This window comes from Phaenicophaeus curvirostris, chromosome 18 (genome assembly GCF_032191515.1).
Source record: "Phaenicophaeus curvirostris isolate KB17595 chromosome 18, BPBGC_Pcur_1.0, whole genome shotgun sequence".
Taxonomy (NCBI): Eukaryota; Metazoa; Chordata; class Aves; order Cuculiformes; family Cuculidae; genus Phaenicophaeus; species Phaenicophaeus curvirostris.
Genome location: NC_091409.1, coordinates 16289298 through 16313461, shown reverse-complemented (window position 1 = coordinate 16313461; position 24164 = coordinate 16289298). Strand labels below are relative to the sequence as shown.

At 49.3% G+C, this 24164-nt stretch overlaps 2 protein-coding genes across 7 annotated transcripts in view; one reads left to right on the top strand and one right to left on the bottom strand.

The window, feature by feature from the left end:
• The first annotated feature begins 1535 nt into the window (after positions 1–1535).
• SLA2 (Src like adaptor 2) lies at positions 1536–4863 on the top strand. Its single transcript, XM_069871686.1, has 8 exons — positions 1536–1620; positions 2002–2138; positions 2230–2323; positions 2444–2530; positions 2828–2931; positions 3563–3712; positions 3861–3987; positions 4080–4863. The coding sequence occupies exons 2-8, from the start codon at positions 2051–2053 to the stop codon at positions 4222–4224; spliced, it is 795 nt and encodes a 264-aa protein (XP_069727787.1). The 5' UTR covers positions 1536–1620; positions 2002–2050; the 3' UTR covers positions 4225–4863.
• A 6492-nt stretch (positions 4864–11355) lies between these two features.
• Positions 11356–24164, bottom strand: part of PHF20 (PHD finger protein 20) — a 67540-nt gene continuing 54731 nt past the window's right edge. For all 6 annotated transcript variants that reach the window (XM_069872182.1, XM_069872183.1, XM_069872181.1 and 3 more), the window contains 5 exons: positions 21195–21294; positions 17814–18009; positions 14599–14998; positions 12371–12554; positions 11356–11515 (listed from right to left, as the gene is read on the bottom strand). In XM_069872182.1, the coding sequence (XP_069728283.1) occupies positions 11373–11515; positions 12371–12554; positions 14599–14998; positions 17814–18009; positions 21195–21294 (1023 nt within the window). In that variant the 3' untranslated portion in view covers positions 11356–11372. The remainder of the gene's footprint in view (positions 11516–12370; positions 12555–14598; positions 14999–17813; positions 18010–21194; positions 21295–24164) is intronic.

Sequence of the window (24164 nt, the reverse complement as noted above, 5' to 3'; positions counted from 1 at the left end):
AGGGAGGTCCATCCTTGGAGCCGCAGCCAAGCTGGTGTAGCTGGTGTCAGTCACACACTGAGGGGGACTCGGGACTGGGGACCTCAGGGGCTCCTTCTTCCTGGAGCATCCATTGCTTGATCTTCACTCCAGAAACAGCCTGCAGGGGTGGTTGTTGTGGTTTACTTTGCTTGGAGCCTTGTCCATCACCACTGGGTCTAAGGTGCATAAGCTGGCATGTGGCACGGGGAGCTGGCTCCTCGATGCATCTTGTGGCCAGAGAAACTTGTGGTTGGGCTGTTGCCAGCCCTGTGTTCCCACCCAAGCGTTAACACTGTCCAGGTTGGGGAGATGGCTTCCAAGGGCCCCATCTTCTTCACTAGAACCAGTCCAAGGAGGTGCTGGTCTTGGGGGAGCTGAGACATATTTGGAGCAGATCATAGTACCCCACATGGTCCCTCACATCCCCAGAGACCTCAGCGGGGCTTCACCACCAATCCTGGAGAAAATGAATCTTCTTCCAATCATAAGCAGCCCTTTGCAAATTGGCAGTGGCCGAGCTCAGAGCAGGCTTGACAGCTGTGCTCACACAAGCTCTTTTCTATTTATATTTCACACCATCACGGCAGTTGATGCTTGACCAGAAACTTTCAAGGGCACCGTGTGAATAACAGCAGGATGTTCGGCCGCAGCAGCGTGGCCACCGCCGGGGCGGGAGCACCAGCCCAGCCCAGCCCGTGCAACCAGATGGGGTGCAGGAGCTGACAAGAGCAAATCCCGAGGACTTTCCTCACGACAGGGAGGGAAGGGGCATCAGGAATTCCGGATCTTGGTGTGGGGGTTGGGACCGTCAGCTGAGCCAGTGTTTGCTTTGAAAAATGAAATATTCACACACATTTCAGGGAATGGTCCCACGCTGGCGCAGGGGCCGCTGGCTCTCGGCCGGGATGAGGAGAGGGCAGAAACGAAGCTGGGGCTGAGGCTGCTCCCACACACAAAGCAGCCGGGTGCGGGCACAGTCGGGCTCGGCCGTGCTGTGCACAGGGCAGCGATGGGATGGAGAGGCCCTGGCCCACGGCTGCACAGCGTCACGGCCGGCACCGCGACCACCCGAGGGGCAGCGGCAGCAGCGCTGGGCAGAGCAGCTGCTGCACTCTGGCAGCCGCCCGGGCTCGTGCTGGCCGGGGCGATGCCTTATCCTAGTTGCAATGACACCTGTCCTGGCTGGAGTGACACCCTGGCTGGGGATGGCCCTTGCCCTAGGTTAGATGGCACTTGTCCCGGCAGGGGTGGCCCCATCGCCTACCGCGCCGCCGTGTGCTGCCCGTCCCCCCCTTACGCACCCCAAAACCCTGTGAGGCGACCGCGGTGCCTCGGGCACCCTCAGGGATTGTCTCGGGCCGTGTGCCCAGTGCCAAGGGCCCCACTTGAGGAACTTGTTGGCTGAGTGAAAAAGAGAAAACCTCAGTCCCGCGTGCGCACGGCACAGGAAGCAGCAGCGGCCGCAGCCCCAGCTCCAGCACCTCACAGCCCAGCTCAGCGCCCAGAAAGAGCCGGCGCCGGGCAGCGGGTCGGGCGAGGCCCCGCCACGCGGGCAGCATCCGCGGGGAGCCCCGGGATGCTCCGGGCCCCGAGGAGCAGGTGAGCGGGGTTCGTCCCGGCTGGTCTGGGTCACCTCTGCGGGGCTGAGGAAGGGGAACAGGCAACGGGATCGCCCCGAGCTCCCCGTGGGGCCTGGGCCTCGGGGCACTGGGATGGGGGGCACGCGGGGGGCATGGCCAGGGCCACTCGGTCGTGGGGAGCCCCGGCTGCTCCAGGACAGCGGTTTCCTCAAAGAGCTCCCGAGGGAGCTGCCCTCCAGGCTCAGCGCCAGCCCCACGCCCTGTCCTAGCTCTGCCTTTCCCGGGAGCTGGTGCAGGTACCAGCCTGTGGCTTGTGCGCTCGCAGCCCCCGAGCCCGCAATCCCCCTGCCCAGGGCCCGCGGTGACGCCAGCGCTGGCCTGAGCTCCTCTTGCCTCCCAGCTGGCAGCAGCCGAAGCCGAGGCCCGTGGGCGCGTGCTGAACCCACGGGATGGGCAGCCTGCCCAGCCGGGAGAAGCCCCTCAGCATCCCGCCAGCGGCTGCCCACGCCGCGGGGTCCCCGTCACCCTCGCCGGCTGGTAAGCGCCGGGCAGCGTCCGGCTCGGCCAGCAGCCCCGCTGGGGGCTGGGGTGGCACTAGGAAGCCCTGAGCCCCAAACCTTCCCCGCAGAGCCCAGCAGCTTCTTGGCCCTCTGCGACTTCCCCTCCGGTGCGGGGTCAGCCGCCGTCCTCAGGATGGGGGAGCAGCTCCACGTCCTCTCCGAGTGAGTCCCCACGGCGAGCGGGCGCTGCGATGGCCACAGCGGTGGCACCTGCGCCAGGGCTGCCCTCCCCACGCCCGGCAGCCCCGGCCCCTCAGGACGGCTCATCCCCCTCCGCTGCAGGGACGGGGAGTGGTGGCTGGTGCGTTCCCAGGTGTCTGGCAAGGAGTGCCAGGTCCCCAGCAGCTGCGTGGCCAAGGTTAGGCACAGGTAAATGCTGGGAAGAATCCGTCCCAGGGTGAGCCCCAGCTCCACCATGGAGAGTGGGGCCAACCCCGAGACCAAACCACGGCCGCCACGCCAGGACACCCTGCCCTGGCTCTCCCAGCGGGTCACGGAGTGGGGCTGGGCCTCAGGGAGGCAGCCCGGGGTGCTGGGGTGTCCCCAGGGCACGCGCTACTGCACCCCGAGCTGCGCCCTCCCCCCCAGCCGGGGCAGGAGGGGTCCCGGGGCGCTGGGTGCCCCGCGCAGCCGGGAGAGGCTGTGCCAGCGCCGCTGCCCGCGCAGGTGGCTGTACGAGGGCGTCAGCCGGGAGAAGGCGGAGGAGCTGCTGCTCGGGCCGGGCAACCACAGTGGGTCCTTCTTGATCCGAGAGAGCCAGACGAGGCGAGGTGAGAGCCCCGGCTCCCGTGCTCCCCACTGGGCATCGAGGGCTGAGCCCCCATCGCTCGCCCTGGCAGCGGCCGCCGGCCCCCCGCTTCGTGCTGAGCCGCTGCCTCTGCCGCGGGGCCCCCAAAGGAACCCCCCACAGCTTCCTGCAGCCTTCGGGTAGCCGGGGAGTGAAAAAGTCCCAACCCCTGACATCAATCAGGGCTCCCAGCATGACCAGGTGCCGAGGGGACCCGGTGAGGGGATCCTGCGGGGCGTCCTGCCGTGTGGCTGGGGTGCTGGTATGGCCCAGGCTGCCTGGACACCGAGGGGGGCACGAGGCTGGCCCTGCATGGCACCCGAAGTCGGAGACGCGGGCACAGAGCCCCAGCACACGGTGCCGCGGGTGCCAAGGCCACAGCAGGCGGCTACCCCAGCTCATCCCACATCCCAGCACTCCCACATCCCCTGGGCCGTAGGAGTTCAGGGCCTGGAGATGGCACAGGGATGCTCAGAGCAGCACTGCCCTGCGGGGAGAAGGCTGCCCCTGGGCACCCCTCTGGGTGCTGAGCCCGCCGTGTGGCGGAGCAGAGCAGTGCCGAGCAGGGGGGTGCCTGCAGCCGGGCCACGCACCCCTCGCCCTGTGCCCCGTAGACTGCTTCTCGCTGTCGGTGCGGCACAGCCAGCGCGCCGCCTGGGACTCGGTGACGCATTATCGCATCCACCGCCTGGAGAACGGCTGGCTCTACATCTCGCCCCGGCTCACCTTCCCCAGCCTGCAAGACCTGGTGGAGCACTACTCTGGTAACGCCGCCGGCCTCCCTACCCCCAGTCTGTGTGCGTGGGTGCTCTGTGCCTTGCAGGGAGTGGGAGGGAAGGGGGTGGCTGGTCCCCTCGCCCTGGTGTCCTGAGTCGGGGCGCATGGGGGACCCCACTGACTCTGCCCGCCCAGAGCTGGGAGAGGGGCTGTGCTGCACGCTCAAGGAGCCCTGCTCCGCGCAAGGGCCAAGGGCGGCCACAACCCCTGACCTGCCCACTGTGGTGAAGAAGCCATCGCTCAACTGGGACAAGATTGACAGGTACGGACTCCGGGGCTGGGGCTCTCCTCGCTGCCCCTGCCAAACACTCAGGGCCAGGGGCTGCCTGCTGACCCCCGTCCGCTCCTGTGCAGCTCCCTGCTCTTGTCGGAGGCCACGTCCCTGCCCGAGGAGGACTCTCCCATCAGCCTGGGCCTGCGGGAAGCCATCAGCTCTTACCTCCTCCTGACAGATTCTCCCGAGCAAAGCCCTACAGGGAAGGGGGCAAACAGCAGCTGAGGGCAGGGTCCCACTGGGCCACGGCTCCACAGCGGATGCCGGCCCTCAGCACAGCCTTCGCCTGGTTGCAGTCACCATCGCCCTTGGACGCTGTGGGAGTGGAGTGCCCAGAGGCTGCTGGCGTGGACACGGCTCAGCGGGGGGCAAGGTGGGGACCGGCAGGCTGTGGTGCTGAGAGCCTGTCCTCTCCCAGGCTGGGTGCTTTTGGCTGTGTCTGAGCATCCTGAGCATCACCTGGTGCCCACGGCGGAGGCTGAACCTCAGAGGAGCCCTGCCTGCCCCCCCGGCTCTGTCAGGCCCCCACCCCAGCAGCAGTGAAACGGGATGCAAATGCCCAGCAAGCCAAAACTTGGCCCGGGTTGGGGAACAGCCTGACCCCGCCAGATCCTCAAGTTCACACACAAACTTCTTTGGGGTTGGTGTCCGTGCGGGACAGGGTGTGTGGGCAGCAGCCACAGCCTCTCCTGATCTCACCCTGGTTTGCTGGGAGGAACCCAGGCTCTTACTGCAGTCGAAGCAGCTGATTTTCATGCCTTTTAACACATGGATTGCACTGAGTTTAAGGTCTATAAAAACAATCCCACTGGACATACAGCAATAACCTTAATTAAAGGGCATCTTGTTCAGTGTTTGTGACTAAATTGTGAACTGGCAGCTGCAGCCGCGGGGCTGGCTTCCACCCACTGCAGCTGGGGGGGCTGCCCCAGCCCTGCCCCCAGCCCCCCCAAGGTGGGGCGAGCCAAGGGCCGTGGGACAGCTCTGGTCCTCAGCTGGCTCTCTTCGGGCAAAGGAATGTGCCCCAGAGATTGAAAAATGTTTAACATCACAAGTGCTGTTCTGGGAGCAATGGGGGAAGCAAGAGGTGCACGTCAGGACTACGTGATCTCAAAGGGCAGAATGCAAATACTCGTGTCTAAACTCATTTGACCTACACCTCTGGGCTAGGGGGGGGACTTAAGAACAGCAGAAATGCCTCGGAACAGCAACACACCCGAGTCTCCATTTTCAACAGTCCCTTATCAACAAAGCATGCCTGGGGAAAGTGCCCCGAGCTTCCTCTGTGGTGAGAACCAGTGCAGAAGCAATTCTACTGCTTGGTGACATCCCTCCCTTTCCTCTGTACCCAGAGGATGGTGCAGCAGGACATGCCCCCCACACCTCCGCCCTTATCTGCAGGTTTCCTACCTCTGACATGCTCGAATCTCCTCTTCATTTTCATGTCTGATGAGTTTGCTCTTGCAAACCCACCAATGCTTTCTCATTTCCTTTCACACCACAGCCCCGAGCTTTACGCAACTGCTCAGCTGTCGGCCTCAAGCCCAGGTGTCTCTTCAGCACAGGACAGAGATCGGGGTTTATCCCGCAGCCCTGCCCCTGACTCACAGGCACTTAACCCCACTGCTGTCACCCCTGGGCCCCGAGGCAGCTCAGAGGGCTTTGCTTTCTTTAGTTTTGCCATTAGAATCACAGAATGGTTTGGGTTGGAAAAGATCTCAAAGCCCATCCAGTTCCACCCCGCTGCCATGGGCAGGGACACCTCACACTGGATCCGGTTGCTCCAAGCCCCATCCAGCCTGGCTTGGAACACCTCCAGGGATGGGGCAGCCCCCACTGCTCTGGGCAACCTGGGCCAGGGCCTCCCCACCCTCACAGCAAAATGTTTCTTCCTAAGACCTCATCTCAATCTCCCTTCTTTCAGCTCTAAACTGTTCCCCCTTGTCCTTTCCCTGCACCTCCTGATCCAGAGCCCCTCCCCAGCATTCCTGGAGCCCCTTTCAGCACTGGAAGCTGCTATAAGGTCTCCCCGCAGCCTTCCCTTCTCCAGGCTGAACAACCCCAACTCCCTCAGCCTGCCCTCATACAGGAGGTGCTGCAGCCCTCTGATCATCTCCGTGGCCTCCTCTGGACTCGCTCCAACAGCTCCATGTCCTTCCTGTGCCCAAGACTCCAGAATTGGACACAGGGTTCCAGGTGGGGTCTCACCAGAGCAGAAGGGCAGAATCTCCTCCCTGGCCCTGCTGGTCCCACTGCTTTGGATGCAGCCCAGGACACGGTTGGTTTCTGGACTGGGGCTTCTCACCCACCAGCTCCCCAAGCCCTTCTCCTCAGGGCAACTCCCACTCCAGTCTCCACCCGGGCTGGGTTTGTGCTGGGATTGCCCTGACCCAAGAGTGGGACCTTGCCCTTGGCCTTGTTGAACCCCATGAGGTTCACACAGCCCTGCCTCTCCAGCCTGTCCAGGACCCTCTGGATCCATCCCTTCCTTCCAGTGTGTCGAATGCACCACACATTTTGGTGTTATTGGCAAACTTGCTGAGGATGCCCTCAGTCCCACTGCCCATGTCTGAGACAAAGATGTTAAACAACACTTGTCCCAGTATCAACCCCTGTGGAACAGCACTCGTCACTGGTCTACCCTTGGACATCAAGCTGTTGACCACAACTCTGAGTGCAACCATCCAGCCAATTCCTTATCCACTGAGAAGTCCATCTGTTACATCCATATCTCTCCAATGCAGAGACCAGGATACATGCAGGACAGTGCCAAATGCTTTGCACAAATCCAGGTAGACGATGTTGGTTATTCTTCCCTCACCCATCCATGCTGTAGCCCCATCATAGAAGGCCACCAAATTGCTCAAGCAGCACGGCCCTGTGAGGCCCTGCTTGCTGTCCCCAATCAACTCCTTATTTTCCCATGTGCAGTTTTTCCAGGAGGATCTGCTCCATGATCTTGCCAGCCACAGACGTGGGACTGACAGGCCCGGAGCTCCCCAGCAATCCCTGTGATCCTTTCTTAAATACAGGGGTTACATATCCCATTTTCCTGTCCCTGGGAACTTCACTAGATCACCACGACTTCTCAAATATGATGAATATCGGCTTAGCAACTTCATCCACCAGTTCTCTTGGGACCTGCAGATGCAGCTCATTAGGTCCTATGGACTTGTGCACCTTCATATTCCTTACATGGTCCTGAACCTGATCCTCTCCCACTCCTCTCAATAATTGCCATAGCCTGGCGTGTCAACTATGCCACAGGAAGGCCGCCCCAAGCGCCAGTCCAATGCTCCTGTGATCCGATTGTGCTGCCTGTGTCACTTCTCTGGCATTACAATGAGCACGACCAACAGCAGATGATGTAGTGAGAGGAGATAATACTTGGGTCAAATAACAGTGAGAACATTTCAAGAGCTGCGTCAGATTTCTTAGGCTGAGGAACATCACCAGCGAATCTCCCCGGCTGCCAGAAGACCCAACTGCTTTGTGACGGGAGTCTGCCCAGAGGAGCACCTGAACACCACACATGGACGATGATCAGAGGGCACATTCCAGAATTGTGGCACAGCACATATTGCAATGAGTTATTTCTAATTCAGATCCTGACCTGATCAGCAAAGATCTACACGATTTGATTGAACCATGAAACACGAATGCTTGCTTCTGCCATCAGCAGCAGCAGCTTCTCCAGGATTTATGAGTTAGGATCTAGCAGGGATACACCCTCTGGCCTTAAAACCCAGGAGTTTGAGAGGAATCTTGGTTTGAGAACAAAATTAGGAAGGCCAGTTTGTTAGGACAACGGAATACATTTTTCTTCCTACCAGGCAAACTGAGACAGGAAAAGATGGGCCCAGAAACACACTTGAAGGCACATGCATGCCTGCCCGGCCTTCAGGCCCCCCTGTGCTGGGAACACTTCCCTCTCCCCATGTCCGAGCTCAGCCCCTCCCCGTGCCCATGCATTTGCTCTGCATGGGTCATTCAAACACAGCAAAAGCTCCTTCCCTCGCACTAACACCAACACAACACTCGCTCACACACTGATCACCCAGCTTCTACGCCGAGTCTGCTGATGCCTGGAGTACGACAGCAGCTTTCAGAACCTCACAGGCACAGCACCCACAGGTTGCTTCTATCTACCCCAACCCTCCCAAACCCATCCACACCTTAGCTGCCAGCCTGCTGCCACCTGGGAACTGCGAAGAAATTGTTTTTCTCCATGCAGTCTGCCCGGCACAGCCCACAGCTGTTCACCTCAGTTCACCACAGTTCACCTCATCTCAGGACTGTCCAGGGCAGTAATGCCATCAGGTCTCCGTGCTCCTGAACAAGCAACCTGGCCGCACACATGCCTCACCCCAGGGAGCTCTCACACACTTCAGACGCTGCGCTGCTCTGGTCAGAGTGGCTTCCTACCCAAGAGCCAAGCCCTCCCTGAACCTATCGGAGCCAGCAGCCCCTCTCATCCATGCTGCCACGCACAGCACCCTGGGATGCCGCCCCTTCAAACAGGGACAAGAATGAGGGTCAGACTACAGATCTTAAGGTCTTACATGTGTTAGGATTTGGGAGTAAGATGTATGAGCGCCTTGCTAAAACAACATCCAACATAAACCAATACCTTGCAGTTTACCCACTGAGAATATTTATGAGATCTGGAACACAATCTTGAGGACCAGGTAAGATCCACGTTCCTGCCAAACTATAGTGCCTGCACTTTAATGCTGTGGGAAGAAAAAGAGCCTAGAATTATTTTACTGAATAATCATTAATTGAAACACAGACTTTACTATGATATAACCAACAAAAACCTATTTCTTTATTTATTTATTCCAAACACCAAGACACAGAAGTTTTCAAGTTTTGCAGATATTGCTCCAAAGCAGAACTCTATATACAGCGCCCTCGGTCCGATAGTGCATAAACAGAGACAAATACACTCAGGTAGCCACAGTGCAATGTTTGCTCATTCTATCACGGCTCCACGTCGCATTACCTCACCAGTGAGTAAAAGAAATGAAAGAAGTGCCCAGCCAAACCGAACAGTTGGCCCAGAGTAAGGAACAACTATGTGGAAACCTGCAAAAACAGGGACAAAACTGAACCCATAGAGAGCAAAAAAATCTTTCCTGAACAGAAGAAACGCTGCACTATTTTAAATAAACAGTCTCTCACACTCTGCAAGGGCTTCCCAGCTCTATGGAAGGAAAATGACCCCAGGATTCCTCATTCCGCTCACCCACCAGACCTGCCCTTTCTCCCACATCTGCAGTGCTGCCCTGGCAAAGCAAAGCAAAGCGCATGTGAGCACACCCAGAGCAAGCCCCTGGGAAGGAGAAGCTCCACACTGAGTGCAAAGCCTGCTCAGGAGTTTCCTTGCGCTTGGTCCTCCAGGGGTAAGTGCCGCTGACAGTCTCACATCAGCTCTGCTCTTCCCGAGGTGCCTGGACAGAGTGCCTACCCTACAGATTCCAACCAGGGAACATCGCTCTGCTCTGTCGCACCTGGAAAACCCTAACCCCTCACAGCTGCCCAGGTACCCTTGACGCTGCCTCAGGTGTCTGGTTCCCTCCACCTGCTCTGGAGTATGCAGTATCCATGAATTTGGGTATTGTTAACAGGAAGGAGATAAGGTGTAAGCATTGCTCTCAGTGCCAGAGAGAGAAGTGATGCTTAAATACAGGTAAGCTTTATTCCAATTGCGTTACAGAAAAATAAGTTCATTTTTCTGCTGTACATGTATTCATAGTGTACATATACACTATGTCCCAACCAGTACTACAGAACTGAGAGACAAATGATTCCCTGAAGTGAGTCTGGGCACAAAAACCTCCACCACTGCCTAGAGTAGCCTCATTATTTTGGTTTTTTTGAAGGAAATAAAATGTTCAATGTGTAGATACTGTTAACTGCTACAATAATATTGGATATTTCAAGTTTACATAATCCTTTGCAGCATACAAACATTACAGATTCATATCCCAAATTAATAATTTATACAGTTTTGGGCCTTCCGATTAGAGCTGTGCTCAGCTTTTACCCTTTGGTGGTACCATCACACACAATAAAATCAAGGACAGAAATTCAGTTCCTTAAGTACACCCTCTCCCTGCACGAACAGCTTCCACTTCCCACAGCAGACTCGGCAACGTCTGGGAAGCAAAACTCAAGTCACAGCCACTATTTACAGAGCTATGATCTGCAGCTGAAAGACTTTCAACATCTTGAATACTTACAATACACCCACATTTCAAAAGGGACTGTGTAAAGGGACTCAAACATCAGCAGCATCTCACCCAGCTCTCACAAAGTAACACAAACCAAACTGAAGGTATAAAAAGGGACTTTGTGAACATAACCCACTCACTGCCTGCGAGGACAGCACCTCATGCATAGATCTTGAGGCTTTATTTACACAAATATAAAATAAACTGATCCCCCCAACCAAACATTCATAGATTAAGTCTTTACAACGAACACGTTCAGAGTATTGTAAAGAGTCTACATTTCAAAATATAAACAGAATGGCAATTACTAACAGGTGGGTAGAAAACTACAGCGCATCCGTTACAGACCCTGCTGAAGTTGGGAACTCCGAGCACATTCCAGTCTTTCCCCAGCTGAATTCCACACTGCCACAGCGAGGGTATCCTCCGGCACCACCTCGTGAGGCACACGACAGCTGGATTCAAGAGCTCAAGGATGCACAACGAACGTGGGTTTCCCTAGTACCAAGCCGTGTGACGGTGACAGGATAAATATGGAAAAAAATCACTGATTCGGAACTTAAGTGCAACACCACCATGACCTTCTGCTACATCACTGAACACAACACGAGTCGGGCTCAGGCCACCTCCACGGAACAGTTCATGGTTAAGAGCTGGACATTCATACTGACTATGTCTGAAAACTGTTACAACATCACCTAATGATTAAATACTGTGTGTTATTATGCATAAACCAGAAGGAATAAACCATGACACAAGTCACTTAAACTATGCGAAGTTATTTACAACCTCTGTCAACTGAACATTTTTGGCTCTTAGAACTCTGTTCTTCAGTGGCACAATTTGTCGTTAATTACGCAAAGTCTACCATTTCAATGAGCAACTGGGAAGGAGTGAAAATTTAAATATAACTGATCAACCAACACACGGCCTCTGAAGACAACAGTGTGACCTCTTCAACATTGTTATAATTGCCTAATAACTCCAAAATTATGATGAGATAAAATAACCTTTTTGCTGTTCTTTAAACAGCATTTCTTCACAAGTCCCTGAAGTCCATCTGCATCCCATGCAACCAGCATGCTAATCTCATTTAATTACTTCACACTCAGCAACAGTCTCCAATATTTACTAGTCTCACGTTGAGCAACAGAGAGCAATCTGCTGCACTTTGCCCAGGTCCGTTATGAGCTGCTTTATACAATGTTTGAGCTGTGGAAGTCGGGCTAGTGGTTCTGGCGGTTCCAGCTCTCCCGTGTAATCCAGCCAACTCTCCAAAACTGCAAAGACAAACAAAACTGTCACTCTTCCAGTTCCCAGCAAACAACGCACCTCAAGCCACAAAAGAATTCCTTAAACCCTTCGTGAATCTTGAGTGCAGGCAGTGGGCAATATTCCTAACATGTGGTATTCGAAAAATCAGAAGGACAGGCTCCTTGGACCCATCTTTGCAGAAAAAAAGGACATGTTCCTAGGAGAAAAAGATCTTCATTACCCAAAATATTCCTTTTCGGTGCATTACTGAGCTACCAAGAGAGGACTCTTCCTTTGGCCAAGGTGACAGTCCGTTGCAATAAAAGCTGTGGCTGTAACCACTTAAAGATGTAAAGAAAAAGAACTATCCTGGACTGTTTAATGTTACACATTAGAAGTTTTAGAAGTTTAGAAGTTTTCCATTACCAGGAAAACAAATTTCAAGGGACACTTAAATAAAGAAATCGGTGCACAAGGTTCCTATCTTTTCCTGTCTCTTTCAAAGAGGCAACCTGGAATAGGCTGAAACAGCCAGTGCCCTGAATAACAGGGAAGCTCAGGCACAGAGAAGCACCATGGGAAGTGACAAAAACCTGAAAGCAGAAAGACACGGAAGGTATCCTACTACATCTGATGCAAGTATGTGGAGGTGACCTAACTGGAACTTCTTCTGTACAGTTCTGCTCAGTTTTAGTTTGATCTTTGTTTCAAAAGCTGTGCTCTCAGCAGCACATCTGTCTTCTATCAGTGAATGCAGTAAATCTGACAAAGCAATGCTCATCTCTTCGTAGGCCTGCAGCAGTAAGGTTCAAGTTAACATGTTTTGAACAAATAGTTTAGTTAAACATGGTTCATTTTTTCAACAGAAGAAGGTTACCTACCATCTAGCTCCTTCTCGATGAAATCCATTCTGTGCATGACTTCATCTTGCAGGGACTCCACATGAGCCAGGAGATTCAGCTGCCACTGCAGCTGTGAGTTCACAACTCCTTCTTTGTCTTTTTCCAGCAGTTTCATTTCAAAGGTGTCCTCTGTAGAGGCTTTCTTGGGGATAGGCTCTCTTACCTAGAGGAAATACATACACTGATGTTTATTACAGTGGAAAAACTGGTGAGCCAGACGGGCTGAGTCCGTACTGCTACCCAAGGCAACTGCTCAGCTCAGGCCAGTGGAGGAGAGAGACTCCCTGAGAGGAAATCACATTGAGGCAGTCTGGGCAAGAGGATCTATGTCTTAACACAGACATGCTTTCATTGATATTTTGCTAAGACCTGTTCTTTGCACTTCACAAGCATCTGCTTTTCATAAGGTAACACAGACATCGCTCCCTGCCAACTCCTAGCTGGAAGGCACCGCACTGAATTCATGCATTCTAGGGAACAGCAAAGCCATTTGTGACATGATGGCAATCAATTGAAGAGTAGAGGATTTTGCAGTGAGAAGGGACTTTTCCTGAAGGAGCCTGATCTCAGTCCTACTAAAACTTTCATGGAAGCATCTAGAAAAACACACTACCACCACTGCCACAGCCTGCTACACTGCCGGTAGCCTGGATTCTCCTTTCATCATTCTGCTGAAACATGACAGGATTTACACAAATCCTCCTGAGAGACTGCAGAACTGAAACATATGCCTTTCTGGGCAATACAAAGCCATCTCAATCGATTTGACAGAGAAGTTAAAAAGAACATAAACTGCTGCACACATACGCATGAAATAAAAGCTAAACCATTTTTTAATCAAAAAAAAAAAAGCGTGTGGTCAGTATTTACCAGAGGCTCGCGCATTTCTCAGGCCATAGTTCATACAATTGGTTCTAACTAATCAAAGCAATTTGTTTGCATCTGGGTGTAGGAAGGAAGGCCTTGGATAGAGCAGAGAGAGATGAAATGGAGAACCAGGAGGTGAGGAGACAAAACTGGTGTGCTCCAGTCTGAAGAAGACACAGGACTATTCAATGGTGATCGTTCTTAAAATCAGTTCAGGCTGGGTTTTTTTTCCTCCAGGAAAAGCTGCCTGGAGATTCACAGAGTAACAGAATCACAGAATGGCTTGGGTCAGAGGGGATCTTAAAAGATTATCCAGTTCCACCCCTGTGTCATGGGCAGGGATACCTCCCACTGGATCCGATTACTCCAAACCCCATCCAGCCTGGCCTGGAACACCTCCAGGGATGGGGCAGCCACAACTTCCCTGGGCAACCTGGGCCACAGCCTCTCCACCTTCATCATGAGAGGCCAGGGCCTCTCCACCTTCATCATGAAGATTTTCTTCCTAACGTCTAATCCGTATCTTCCCCCTTGCAGTTCAAAGCCATTCCCCCTCAACTTATCGCTCCATGGCTTTGGAAAAAGCCCCTCCCCAGCTTTCCTGTAGCCCCTTTCAGTCCTGGAAACTGCTCTAAGGTCTCCCTGGAGCCTTCTTCCACTCACCAGGGACTCCCACTGACTACCACGACTTTTCAAATGTCATGGAGAGTGGCTGGGCAATCACACCAGCCAATTCCCTGAGAACTCTCGGATGCATCTCATCAGGTCCCATAGACTTCAGATTCCTCAGGTGGTCACAAACTTGATCCTCCCCCTGTAGCAAGAGGGCCTTTATGCCCCTGGCCCCCTTCTTGTTGCTCATTGACACAGGAGGGGTGAGGAGAGTGGTTGCCAGTGAAACTGGAATGAATTCAGTTAATGTAACTATGACAGCAACATGGGACAAGATGGAAATAACTAAAAGCCAGAATATCAGTGTATTTGGTAGCATCACACATGCTTGTCCTGTTCTCTCTGCCCTGCTGCTAGTGTTTATTTTGATATTTGACAACCATATGTAAGCAGCAATGAACCGCCAGTGGGCCACAATCCACATTGCACAGACTGTGCACATGGATTTAGGGCCAGAAAGCCCTTTTCAACCTAGATTTTTTTTTAATTATTTGAAATGCAGGAGCTGAGCATGTCTACTACTTCAATTCATATTGGCAACCTGAATTTAACCACACAGGAAAAATCTAAACACAAGCAGACAAACTAAACGCTCTTAAAGAGGGCCAAGTTTTGTACTTTGCCAGCAAACACATCATTTGCACAGAGGGTTATTTTAATACAAATACCTTAGAGTAATTGTGTTTGGATTCATTTTCCATCTTGCAAATTTCTCGGTCCAGATTCCAGCCAAATCTCTCTGACAGGGCATCATCCCCATTCTCCCTTATTCTATTTACTCCATCATCCATGGCTGAGCCTCTTGTCTCCACAACCAGTCTCTGCTCTATCGCAGGGTAGTACGCCCGAGGCTTCTGGTAGCAGTGCTCACTCGTGATGTAAGACTCCTCGACAGAAGGCATGGGTGAGGGTTTCTCAGCCGTCCCATTCCAAGTTCTGTAACTTGCCGTCTCGTCCTTGCAGCAGCTTTCCTCAATGTGAATGATGTGTTTCGTGTGGAGCTTTTCATCCACGGTGATGTGCTTCCATGGGTGGCACCAAAGCTTCAGGTCAGGATGTTCTTTGTTTCTGTTCAAACATAAAGAAAGTAAAACACTCACCAAATTTAAACTTCAAAGTGACTAAGCAAACTATCCTATTACGTAAAGAAATTAACACTGAACTACCACATGTTTTAATGACCATAATCAGTAAAAAATACCTAAGTGTTCTGAAATATCATTTCACCGACCCCAACTGTGTATCCTCCTACAATCTTGTTAGGTTTGCTACTTCCATTTCTATAGCACAGTGTAAGCCAAGCACTGGCATTAAGAAAAATAAAGTTTCAAATAGGTACATTCAGCTTTTCACCAGCATTGTCCCTGAAGAAGCACTCTACTTCAACATTTGCAACTTAGTAACAGCATAAACTAATTTTTACTGGGATATTTGCAATAGTATTTAAAGAAGTAATTCAAGAATACCAAAGCTAAGCTAAACTTTTAACAATTTTAAACACCAGTAAAACAAAAAGACCCCCTCAAACCACTCAGTATCAAACTTCAGCCCCAAAATAAACTTTAACCTTCAATCTCCTGACCTTTTACAACCCTATAATAACAACAACAACTGGGGACGTGGGGTGGTGCTACAGAATATTTAATATTTCCTTTAAGGCTTTTCTTTAAATCCCCTCAAGTTTTTAATCCCCTGCCTATGACACCAACACAGCACAGGCCCCCTGCCTGCTTCCCACAAAAATTCTTACTCCAATTGTTTTCAAATTGACTGATACGTTCCAGCAGCAGTAACAACTATAGGCACCACACTCTTTCACAGTATAACAAACAATTTGGAGTGAGCGTTGTAACTGATGCTGTTCTTCCACTTGTCTGTTGGGCATTACAACAGCAGTAAAAAGGAGAGCAAAGCAGGATCCATCCGTGTATCCTCAAAGGACAGGGAGCTTATCTGGCAGAGGCTGCAAGGCTGCAGCAGCAAATCCTGCCCCTAATGCCCCTGCATTTAGCTGCATGGGAAGGAGGGGTCTGCCTCAAATCCCCACTCTGCTTCCTTTCAAGAAGAGGCAGATAGAATTGCTCCATTAGCTGATCCTTGTTCTCCAGTCGTCAGCCAAGTAACTCAGCAAAACATCACAGTTTTATTTCCCGAATACCTGGTTTCTAATCTGTTCTTCAGTAGCTAAGATTTCTTCAGCGTCTACCGAGGGAGCTACAGCTGGTACAACTACCATGGGCTTGCTCAGACCACTCTGATGAGTGACTCTCCCTCCCAGGACTGCTGACTGCCATTCCCTCGGGGAACAGTCCTGCAGGCATGCCGAGAAAAGCGACAGCTAAGCATTTAGTTACCAAAGCCTTCTGTCCCAGCTCTACTAATTTTCTGCACCTTAAGGCACTGTTTTGCTCAGCGAAGAGCAAAGGATAACTTGACAGGGGACAGAAAGTTGACAGATGAGCACCAGCTACATAAAGATAACAATCCAAGTACTTCACCCTTCGGCAGCCCTATAACAATTGCCTTCTGAAGGCTGCTGCTCCCTCTCACTGCACCAAAGCTGTCACTATTACCTCTGGTTCTTTGCCACCTCCTTGAAATACTGAGCAACACCCTCCTAATAAATTCAGGCAGCTGAAAGCCTCTCCCCTCCCCTAGATGGTGGATCTACAGCAATACAATCATCCTTCTAACACAGCATTTTCAAAAATCCTTCCCGATTTATGTAATGATAAAGCAAATGGGGGCCATGGCTTTGAACAGGACAGTCCTAAAGGGACCACACCTCTTCTTTAATTAATCCAGGTTATCACACCAAACTCAGGATGGGAGAGAAAAGGACCAAAGTCTGCGACAAGCAACTCATTCCCACCTGGTGTTCCCTACCTCAGTACTCTGCCAGTCTCCATTTACCCTACAACTGGAAAGTCACAACCTACAGTCTTGCTATTCTAGAAAAGGCCTAAGGAGCCATCTGACAATATTCATGTTCCACTCTCTCCAAAGAGGAAATGGATTATGTATAGGTCTGACTAAAGGAAAAGCAACTTTTCCACACTGGGAAAGCAAAACCTGCTGTTAAATTACTACTCTCTTGCCATTAGCATTACTGCATTGTTAAAGCATTGTTGGTACTGCCAGTGCCCCACTGCAGCCCTAACAATTAAATTGAAGGCAAAACCTTCTCACAAGCTCTGTTAACACTAAAAGCTTTGCTTTCCAAATAGCTGCTGCTGTGCAATTTATCAACTAAATAAATATGCAATTCAATCAATTTAAAACTGCTGGCTTTGAGTTAAAAAACGATTTATTCAGTCATTGGAACTCAAGGATTTCTTTAAACAGGAAAGGATGCAGAAAACTCAGTTTCTATGATGACTACAGAGTATGTTATTTTTTCATGTAGATCTGTAAAAATCTTTGTGCAGAAATGAATGGCTCTGGGTTGTTGGAGGTGCAGCTGCTCTCCCATACGTCGCAGCAACTCATTATGCTGAACAAAGATGTGACTTCTGCTGGAAAAGCTAATTTAGAATTACTGGAATGGAAAAGGCAAGTGTTGTAAGATGTTGCCATAGGCTATTGGCTTAATCCTCTTCCTGCTGCTTGCACTCCGTCAGGTGCTTCAGGAGAAGCTGTTATTAGTTTTCTCCCCCTTTCCTTCACTTTCCCAACTCCTCTATAAACACAGACATTTTACACTCCTCAACACACAAACATTTTTTAAATAGCTAAGTTCTTTTCCAATGTCACTTTAGCAACTCAAACTATGCTGTCAAATACCCAAAGCAGCACAAAGATAAGTCTGAATTTCTGGTTATTTTTCTATTTGAACTCTGATTCACAGTGAGAACATGCCAACTGACAGTTAAGTACTGCTTACTGTAGTATGCTCATCTTCAGCTGCAGTCCATGCAGTACTTCTATCACTCTCTGCACATCACCAAGAAGCTGATGCGTTGCTACGATCTTCTTGGCATTCTGGTGGGAATAATTTTCTTCCAAAAAGGCTAAGCCATGCATGTGACCATTACTTAACCACTCCTTCTCATACCAGTACTTTAAGCTGGATCTCTGACCTAAAGCAACAGTAATGACCATGTTAAAACAAAGCATTAACTATAGCACGTTAACATTACTACTAGTAATTCAAAGTCTTGCAAGAGCTTGTTTTTCTTACCAACAGTACCAATACAGATTCTGTAACAGCAAATAAAACCATGAAGACACAAAGAACTTGGTAAGCGGGAAGCGAGATAACCTCAGCCAAACCCCTCCACGCATCTGTAAAAGCATTCTGATCCCAAATTCTGTCAGAACACAGTCACACTAGATAATTGCAGCTGATTCACTGAGAAAAGGGTATTTCTAGCAGGGCATTGCGCTGCCTAGTAACCAGGGTTACAACTGAAGCTCCAGTTGGAATATAGCTCTCTGCAGACAACAAATACAGCACAGTGAACTCCCCCTCTCCAGTGGTCTTGCTTTTAACCATCATGCACGTATTAGTACAGCCATCTGAAGGTGAACTTAAAAGGAATTAATGATGAGCTTCTGATAGAGAATTTGCCTAGGTCAGGCTACTAATAACAAATTCTAGCTTAAAAGGTGGTAATATCAACAGCTGCTGAAATGAAATGATGCTACATGTGACAAGCGCATCAGCCTAAGTAACTTAAGCAGCCAAGCAAAATAGTATAAGCAGGACAGAGGAGAACTGGAGGTGCTTGCTGAATTGCAACAACACAAAATAATCCAAGTCAAATGCCCAACAAAAGCACTGTTACATCCTGTAAATGTATTGTACAACAGATGTTCTCAGAGCACAGCTCAGCACCCTCAGAAACCCATCATTCCCTGGCCTATATACAGCCAGCGAGCCTACAAAAGCAGAGGGAGCACTGGAAAACAGGCTCAGTGACAGGCACAAAAAAGTCTCCCATACAGGCAGGTTAGTATCAACCAGAGGCTTCAGCAGTGATTGAGAAGCTAAAAAAAAATAAAAAAATAAAAAAAAAAAAGTTACTAGGCAGCAGAGTAAGCCCAAGGGATTTGCACAATACGTGCATTCAATGACATCACTGCCCATGCTGTTAACCTGGGCACTGTGAAGCAGAACAACTCTTTGGAAGCTGCATGGTGAAGAGAGCAGAACTTGGTCGCAGGGTTCATGGGATTTCAGGTGGCAGTTACAGAATGGCAGTGCAGTGGTTACCATGTCAGGCCCTCTATGGACATCCCTGGTCAAAAAAGACCGTTCCAAACTGAAATCCAACGCTAACTCCTAGTCTCAGTAAAAGAGCAAAGGCAAACAAGTGTGTTGTAAGCACAGTTGGCCACTGAGCTGCACAGGACAATGCTCCAGTGTTTGAGGCAAGCCTTTCACAAACTCTCCAAGACAAGTCAACACAGGGAAGAATGAATTTTCAAGACCACAACAGGTCGACTGTTCAGGCCAATATGCTGTGTAAAGCAAGAGATCTTCCAGGAATGGCCAGAACCTCAGGAGATGTTTCTGATACACCTGCATTAACCCCTATGCGCTTGCTGTTGCTAGAGAAGCTGTCATCCGTGACTGAAACCAAAGGTCAGTCCTCAATAATGAAATCATGAATTTTACAACTCAGTGGTCATCTCAACACCACTGTGACTATACAGCTAAGCTCATCCACAGCACTGTTTAATTAGTAGCCTACTCACAGATAAAAAAAATGCTCATTGTTGGACAAGATATGTCCAACAATGTATGCTTCCTATGGCTGAAGTGAACCTGTCACGGCGTAAGCATCTTGGGAATGTTTAACAAGGATAAGGGTTAACAAATCCCCTAAAGATCCCACTTGACTCAAACCCACTGCCTAAAACAACAGTCAGTACAATTTTTTACTAAATTCGCTTTTACTTCCAATGATACTGATGGTGCTGGTACAAGTCCCAGCAGGGAACTTGGAAAAGCTCCTAAATAAGAGTTTGCTGAATGGTCACACCAGTTTGAAAAGCACTTTCTCTGCTGATTCGTGATACCTCTTTAGCTCACTGTAAGCCAACACCAGATCCACTGAAACTGAGAAGCTACTTTTGCAGTCAAAAAGTTGGAGATGTTTTCCTTTTCCAAGGCAGATGTAAAAATTAACCACAAATTAAAAAAAAAAAAATCGGTTTCGGGACGTCAAAAGCAATAGTTAATAGAAGAAAGCAATTTGACTAATGAAGCAAACAAAGTGTTAGTTGTAATCAGCTTTTACCAAAAAGCATTCTGGTAACATTTCTTACTAAACACAAACAGTTCAAAATAGGATGCATGACTCCAGTTTGCACTTGCACTTTAGTTCAGTTTAAAACTAACTCCAATTGACACAAATCAAAGGAAAACATCCTGAAAACAGAGGGTTAAAATCCTGGATGCAAGATACTCTAAAACCACAAATAAATGTTAGCCTATCTTCCTACTTCAAAGGCCTGGTAGTTTTAAAATCCCAAAACCCCCAGAGATCACAATTGAAATGTGTATATAAACCCAAAAGGCCTTGTGGTTGGGCAGAGATCCCATCTTCTCAGAACTTATGGCCATGGACCCAAGCCCAAACCACATCCATTCCCACATACAGCCAGGCTTTGTAACTCTTAAGAGTAGGAAGTCGGAAAAGATCCACGTGATGAAGTGTGATTTTACCAACTGCATGAGACAGATCAAGACATTTTAAAATACAGTAAGGAGTAGGGGAGCATATTGCTCAATCAACTCTGATTGCATTACCCAAGAGAACTTGTATTTGTATTCATCTACATGGATTGCAGGCATCTTTCCAAAACAAGCTGGAGCGCATCACCACTGCCGCGAGCCAGCAAGTCCCTTGCTGAGTTATTTTACAGACTGCATGAGCCTGCTCTCATCAGGGGAAAGTTGCACCCCCATCCCGAAGATGGGCTGAGGGAAGGCTTTGTTTAAGTTTCCCAAGTGCTTCTACATTAGTTTTCCACAGTGAGACAGTACAACCCTTATTCCTGGCAAACAGGAGATAGATAGTCACCACAGTTAAAACATTCATTTCCCTTCCTCTCCAGGTGCAATTCCACAATATCAACTCATTTACATCCACATATATTAAACTTTCTGTATCTTTAACTGAACTCAGTTACCTATAACGACAGACACAGCTGAGGGAGCAAAAAAGGTAGTTTAATCTTTGCAATAAAGATACGTATAAAAACTTGTAAAGTTACTACATATATAAGAAGGCTCCGTAACCTTAAATTTCTGTACCTGGAGGATCTTGGCAAATATAGCAGGAATATTTCTCAGGTACATTATCTTCCAGTAAACCCATACAGACTCCATGCTGCCAGCACAGACACTCTTCACACTGTTCAAAGTCAAGAAGTGCACATCAACAGAGATTAAGCCTGCAGGAGCTTATTAAGATTACCTCAAAAAGAAACATCATCTACATATTTTAAGACAAAAAGGTGTATTAATACCCACCCCACTCTTCCAGCTACAAGAAAATACATTAAAGAATCAGACTACAATAATATTTGAACCCCTCCCACATTTTTCACATGGATTCCTGGAGAAATTACCAAGTGGAAGCAGAGATCCTGAAAGGTGCAGAAACATTGGCTTTGTAGATGAAAATCTTTCACAAGCTGCATGTACACACATGACCAGGGCAGCAAACAGTATGTAATCAAGCTTTCTTTAGCAAAATACATTGAGTTTTCAGAATTAAAAGGTTTCCCCTTCTAACAGTAAATCACATTCAACTATAAATTCCAAGGGATGTTTATGTCACAGAGGATGAGCCAGCACTATGCTTTACCGACACTTGTACCTCTAACATTTCTCTGTTTCAAAGGCAGCTCTACTAACACAAAACTGAAGTGCGGATGCAGTTGCGCTAGCCTGAAAAACTCCTGACATCCTTCCAAGTATGCGCAATCATGGGCAAAGACAGAAGACAATTTGGTCCTACGTTTTTACCGCAGTTGCGCTATTTAAAATGCGGTCACTGTACTTAAAGCCATACAGCTTTAAAGCAAGAAAAAGCTATATCCAATGTTCTCTTTCAGTCACTCCTCTCCCTGTAACAAGCAAACAAAACAAGAGCTGTAGCCCTAAGCCTCCTGAACCAGGAGACCAAACTCCACTGAGACTATTAAGTCATTTTTTATTTGAAACTGTGGTGTGAACTCAGAATCGCTGTTTTCACAAGCAGACAGACAGATCATAACCTTTATTTCTCAGAGCACAAGCCCATCGCTTCACGCAGCGATCTCATCAATACAGGCGATGGTTTTTAAAATGAGCTAAACCAAGCTGCAGCTGCAAGCAACCTTAGATGCTGCTCTTCACTGACCTACAAAGATGACAGCTTCATAAACATCTCATCTCTGTTGAACACCACCTCCATCACTTTTATTAATGTTGTTCTTACCTGCTCCTCTCCTCAACCTGGGAGAGGTAAAGGGACTACCAGTGTTTTAACACGTCATGGTACTGAATTAACAGTCTGGGTGTGGAGGGGAATATGGGAATGGAGAACAGAAAAGGTTAGAGAGAAAGAGGTTTCTGAAAGATAGGACTTACAATATCCTGCCTCACAAAAAGGGTTAGCTGTGGTAAAGCACTAAAGAGAGATTTTCAGAAAAAGTTGAGACCACCCTCCTCTCACAAAGATGATCAGTAGGAGCCAGAGGAAACTGTCCTAAAAGGAAGAAAACAGATGAAGAAAAACAGACTGCATACTAAAACCAAGACGGAAGATCCTGGAACTGGCTACACTTGCACCCTGTAAATCATGCGACGTGGCACAGAGCTGCACCCAGCTTTGCCTTTCCAGGCAAATTTCCCCAGAACTCTAATGAAGCAACCCAACATTTTTTATTTTACTCAACTGATATTTAAATACCCAGCCCACCAAGGCACAGGTCCCCCCTTTTGTCTCCACAGCTTGCCTGGTTTGGCTGCAGGCTATTGCTCTGGACCCCCATGGCACAGAAGCAACCCTGTCCAGGCAGCAGCAGGGCTGCCATAGACAACCATAGAAGAGATTGTGAGGAGGAAAACCACATAGAGCTGTGCAATAATGCTTAAAACAAGGTCCATTTGCAGAAGAGACAACCAAACCCAGTGGACAAGGATTTAAAGCTGCTTTTCATCTACCAGAACAAAAATCCTGAGTCCGTTCACATCCATCGCTTCCAAGACCACCAAATCCAGCCCCGGAATTATTCACATCACACACAAATTCACCAATGGTTTGGTTTAAACACCAAAAAGAAGAGTCAATGACCTTTTGTCTGGACTTTCCTGGGCCCAAGCCTTGTCCTATAATAGATACCCCGTGCCTTCCAAAGGGACACATGGCAATGCTAAGGTGTTAATTTATATAGGTGCCATAAATGAGATCTTTTACCCTCCTTGCAAAGTCAGACGCTGGAACAAAACAGCACTCACCAAGGATATGCTATTTTTTATACTTTTTTCCAGTTTTAATACCTAATAAGCAAGGCAGATACCTTAAATGCAAACCCATATTTCTGTATCCCAGTGCAACGAACGGTGTTCTTGACACACCAACTGCTTAAGACAATTTAAGCCAAGTTCAAGATAAAGGAAGAGTTTTTTGCAAAAGCCCTCTGCTGAATTTTTTTTTTTAATTATTATTGAAGACCTGAACAGAACAAGCTGTTTAACTGTGTAAAAGTTCCATTAAGCCACAACTGTCCCCCATCGTTCAGGAAAAAAATAATGGTGAGCTTGGTTTTACGATTAATATTTTGTCCACACATCTAGGCACATTCATGGAAATGATTGCAGTTCAAAGAGAAAATGACTTAAAAATTCCACCTCTTTTAAGAGGGCACCACACGTGTCCTGGGAGCAACGAACCTCCAGTCACATGCATGGAGAACCTGCCCTGGCTCCCAGTGTTGACAACAAGTCAGGACCAATGAGCACACAGGCACGCGCTCCAGAACAGACCTCACATGTCAGCCTATTTCAGTCCAATCTTGGAGCAAGAATCAAGGGCAGAATAAACACCCCAACGGAGACATGCAGAAAGAATGTCAGCATTCTTCTAAAAACTCATACACTGAGGAAAGTTACATAGTTTCAGGAAGAGAGGGCAAGCCCAAGTGCAAGTCTTCTAGGGCAGAACTTCCAAATTCAAGTTTCCAAGTGTCAAATTGAATTCTGAGTCTAGGGAAGAATGCTTTCCTCCATAAGAAG

Bases quoted from the DNA above. Each gene is read 5' to 3' on its own strand.
- SLA2 (XM_069871686.1), top strand. From the start codon at position 2,051: ATGGGCAGCCTGCCCAGCCGGGAGAAGCCCCTCAGCATCCCGCCAGCG. The intron at 2,531-2,827 runs GTAAATGCTGGG...CTGCCCGCGCAG, and splicing joins GTGGCCAAGGTTAGGCACAG to GTGGCTGTACGAGGGCGTCA. The intron at 2,932-3,562 runs GTGAGAGCCCCG...TGTGCCCCGTAG, and splicing joins AGAGAGCCAGACGAGGCGAG to ACTGCTTCTCGCTGTCGGTG.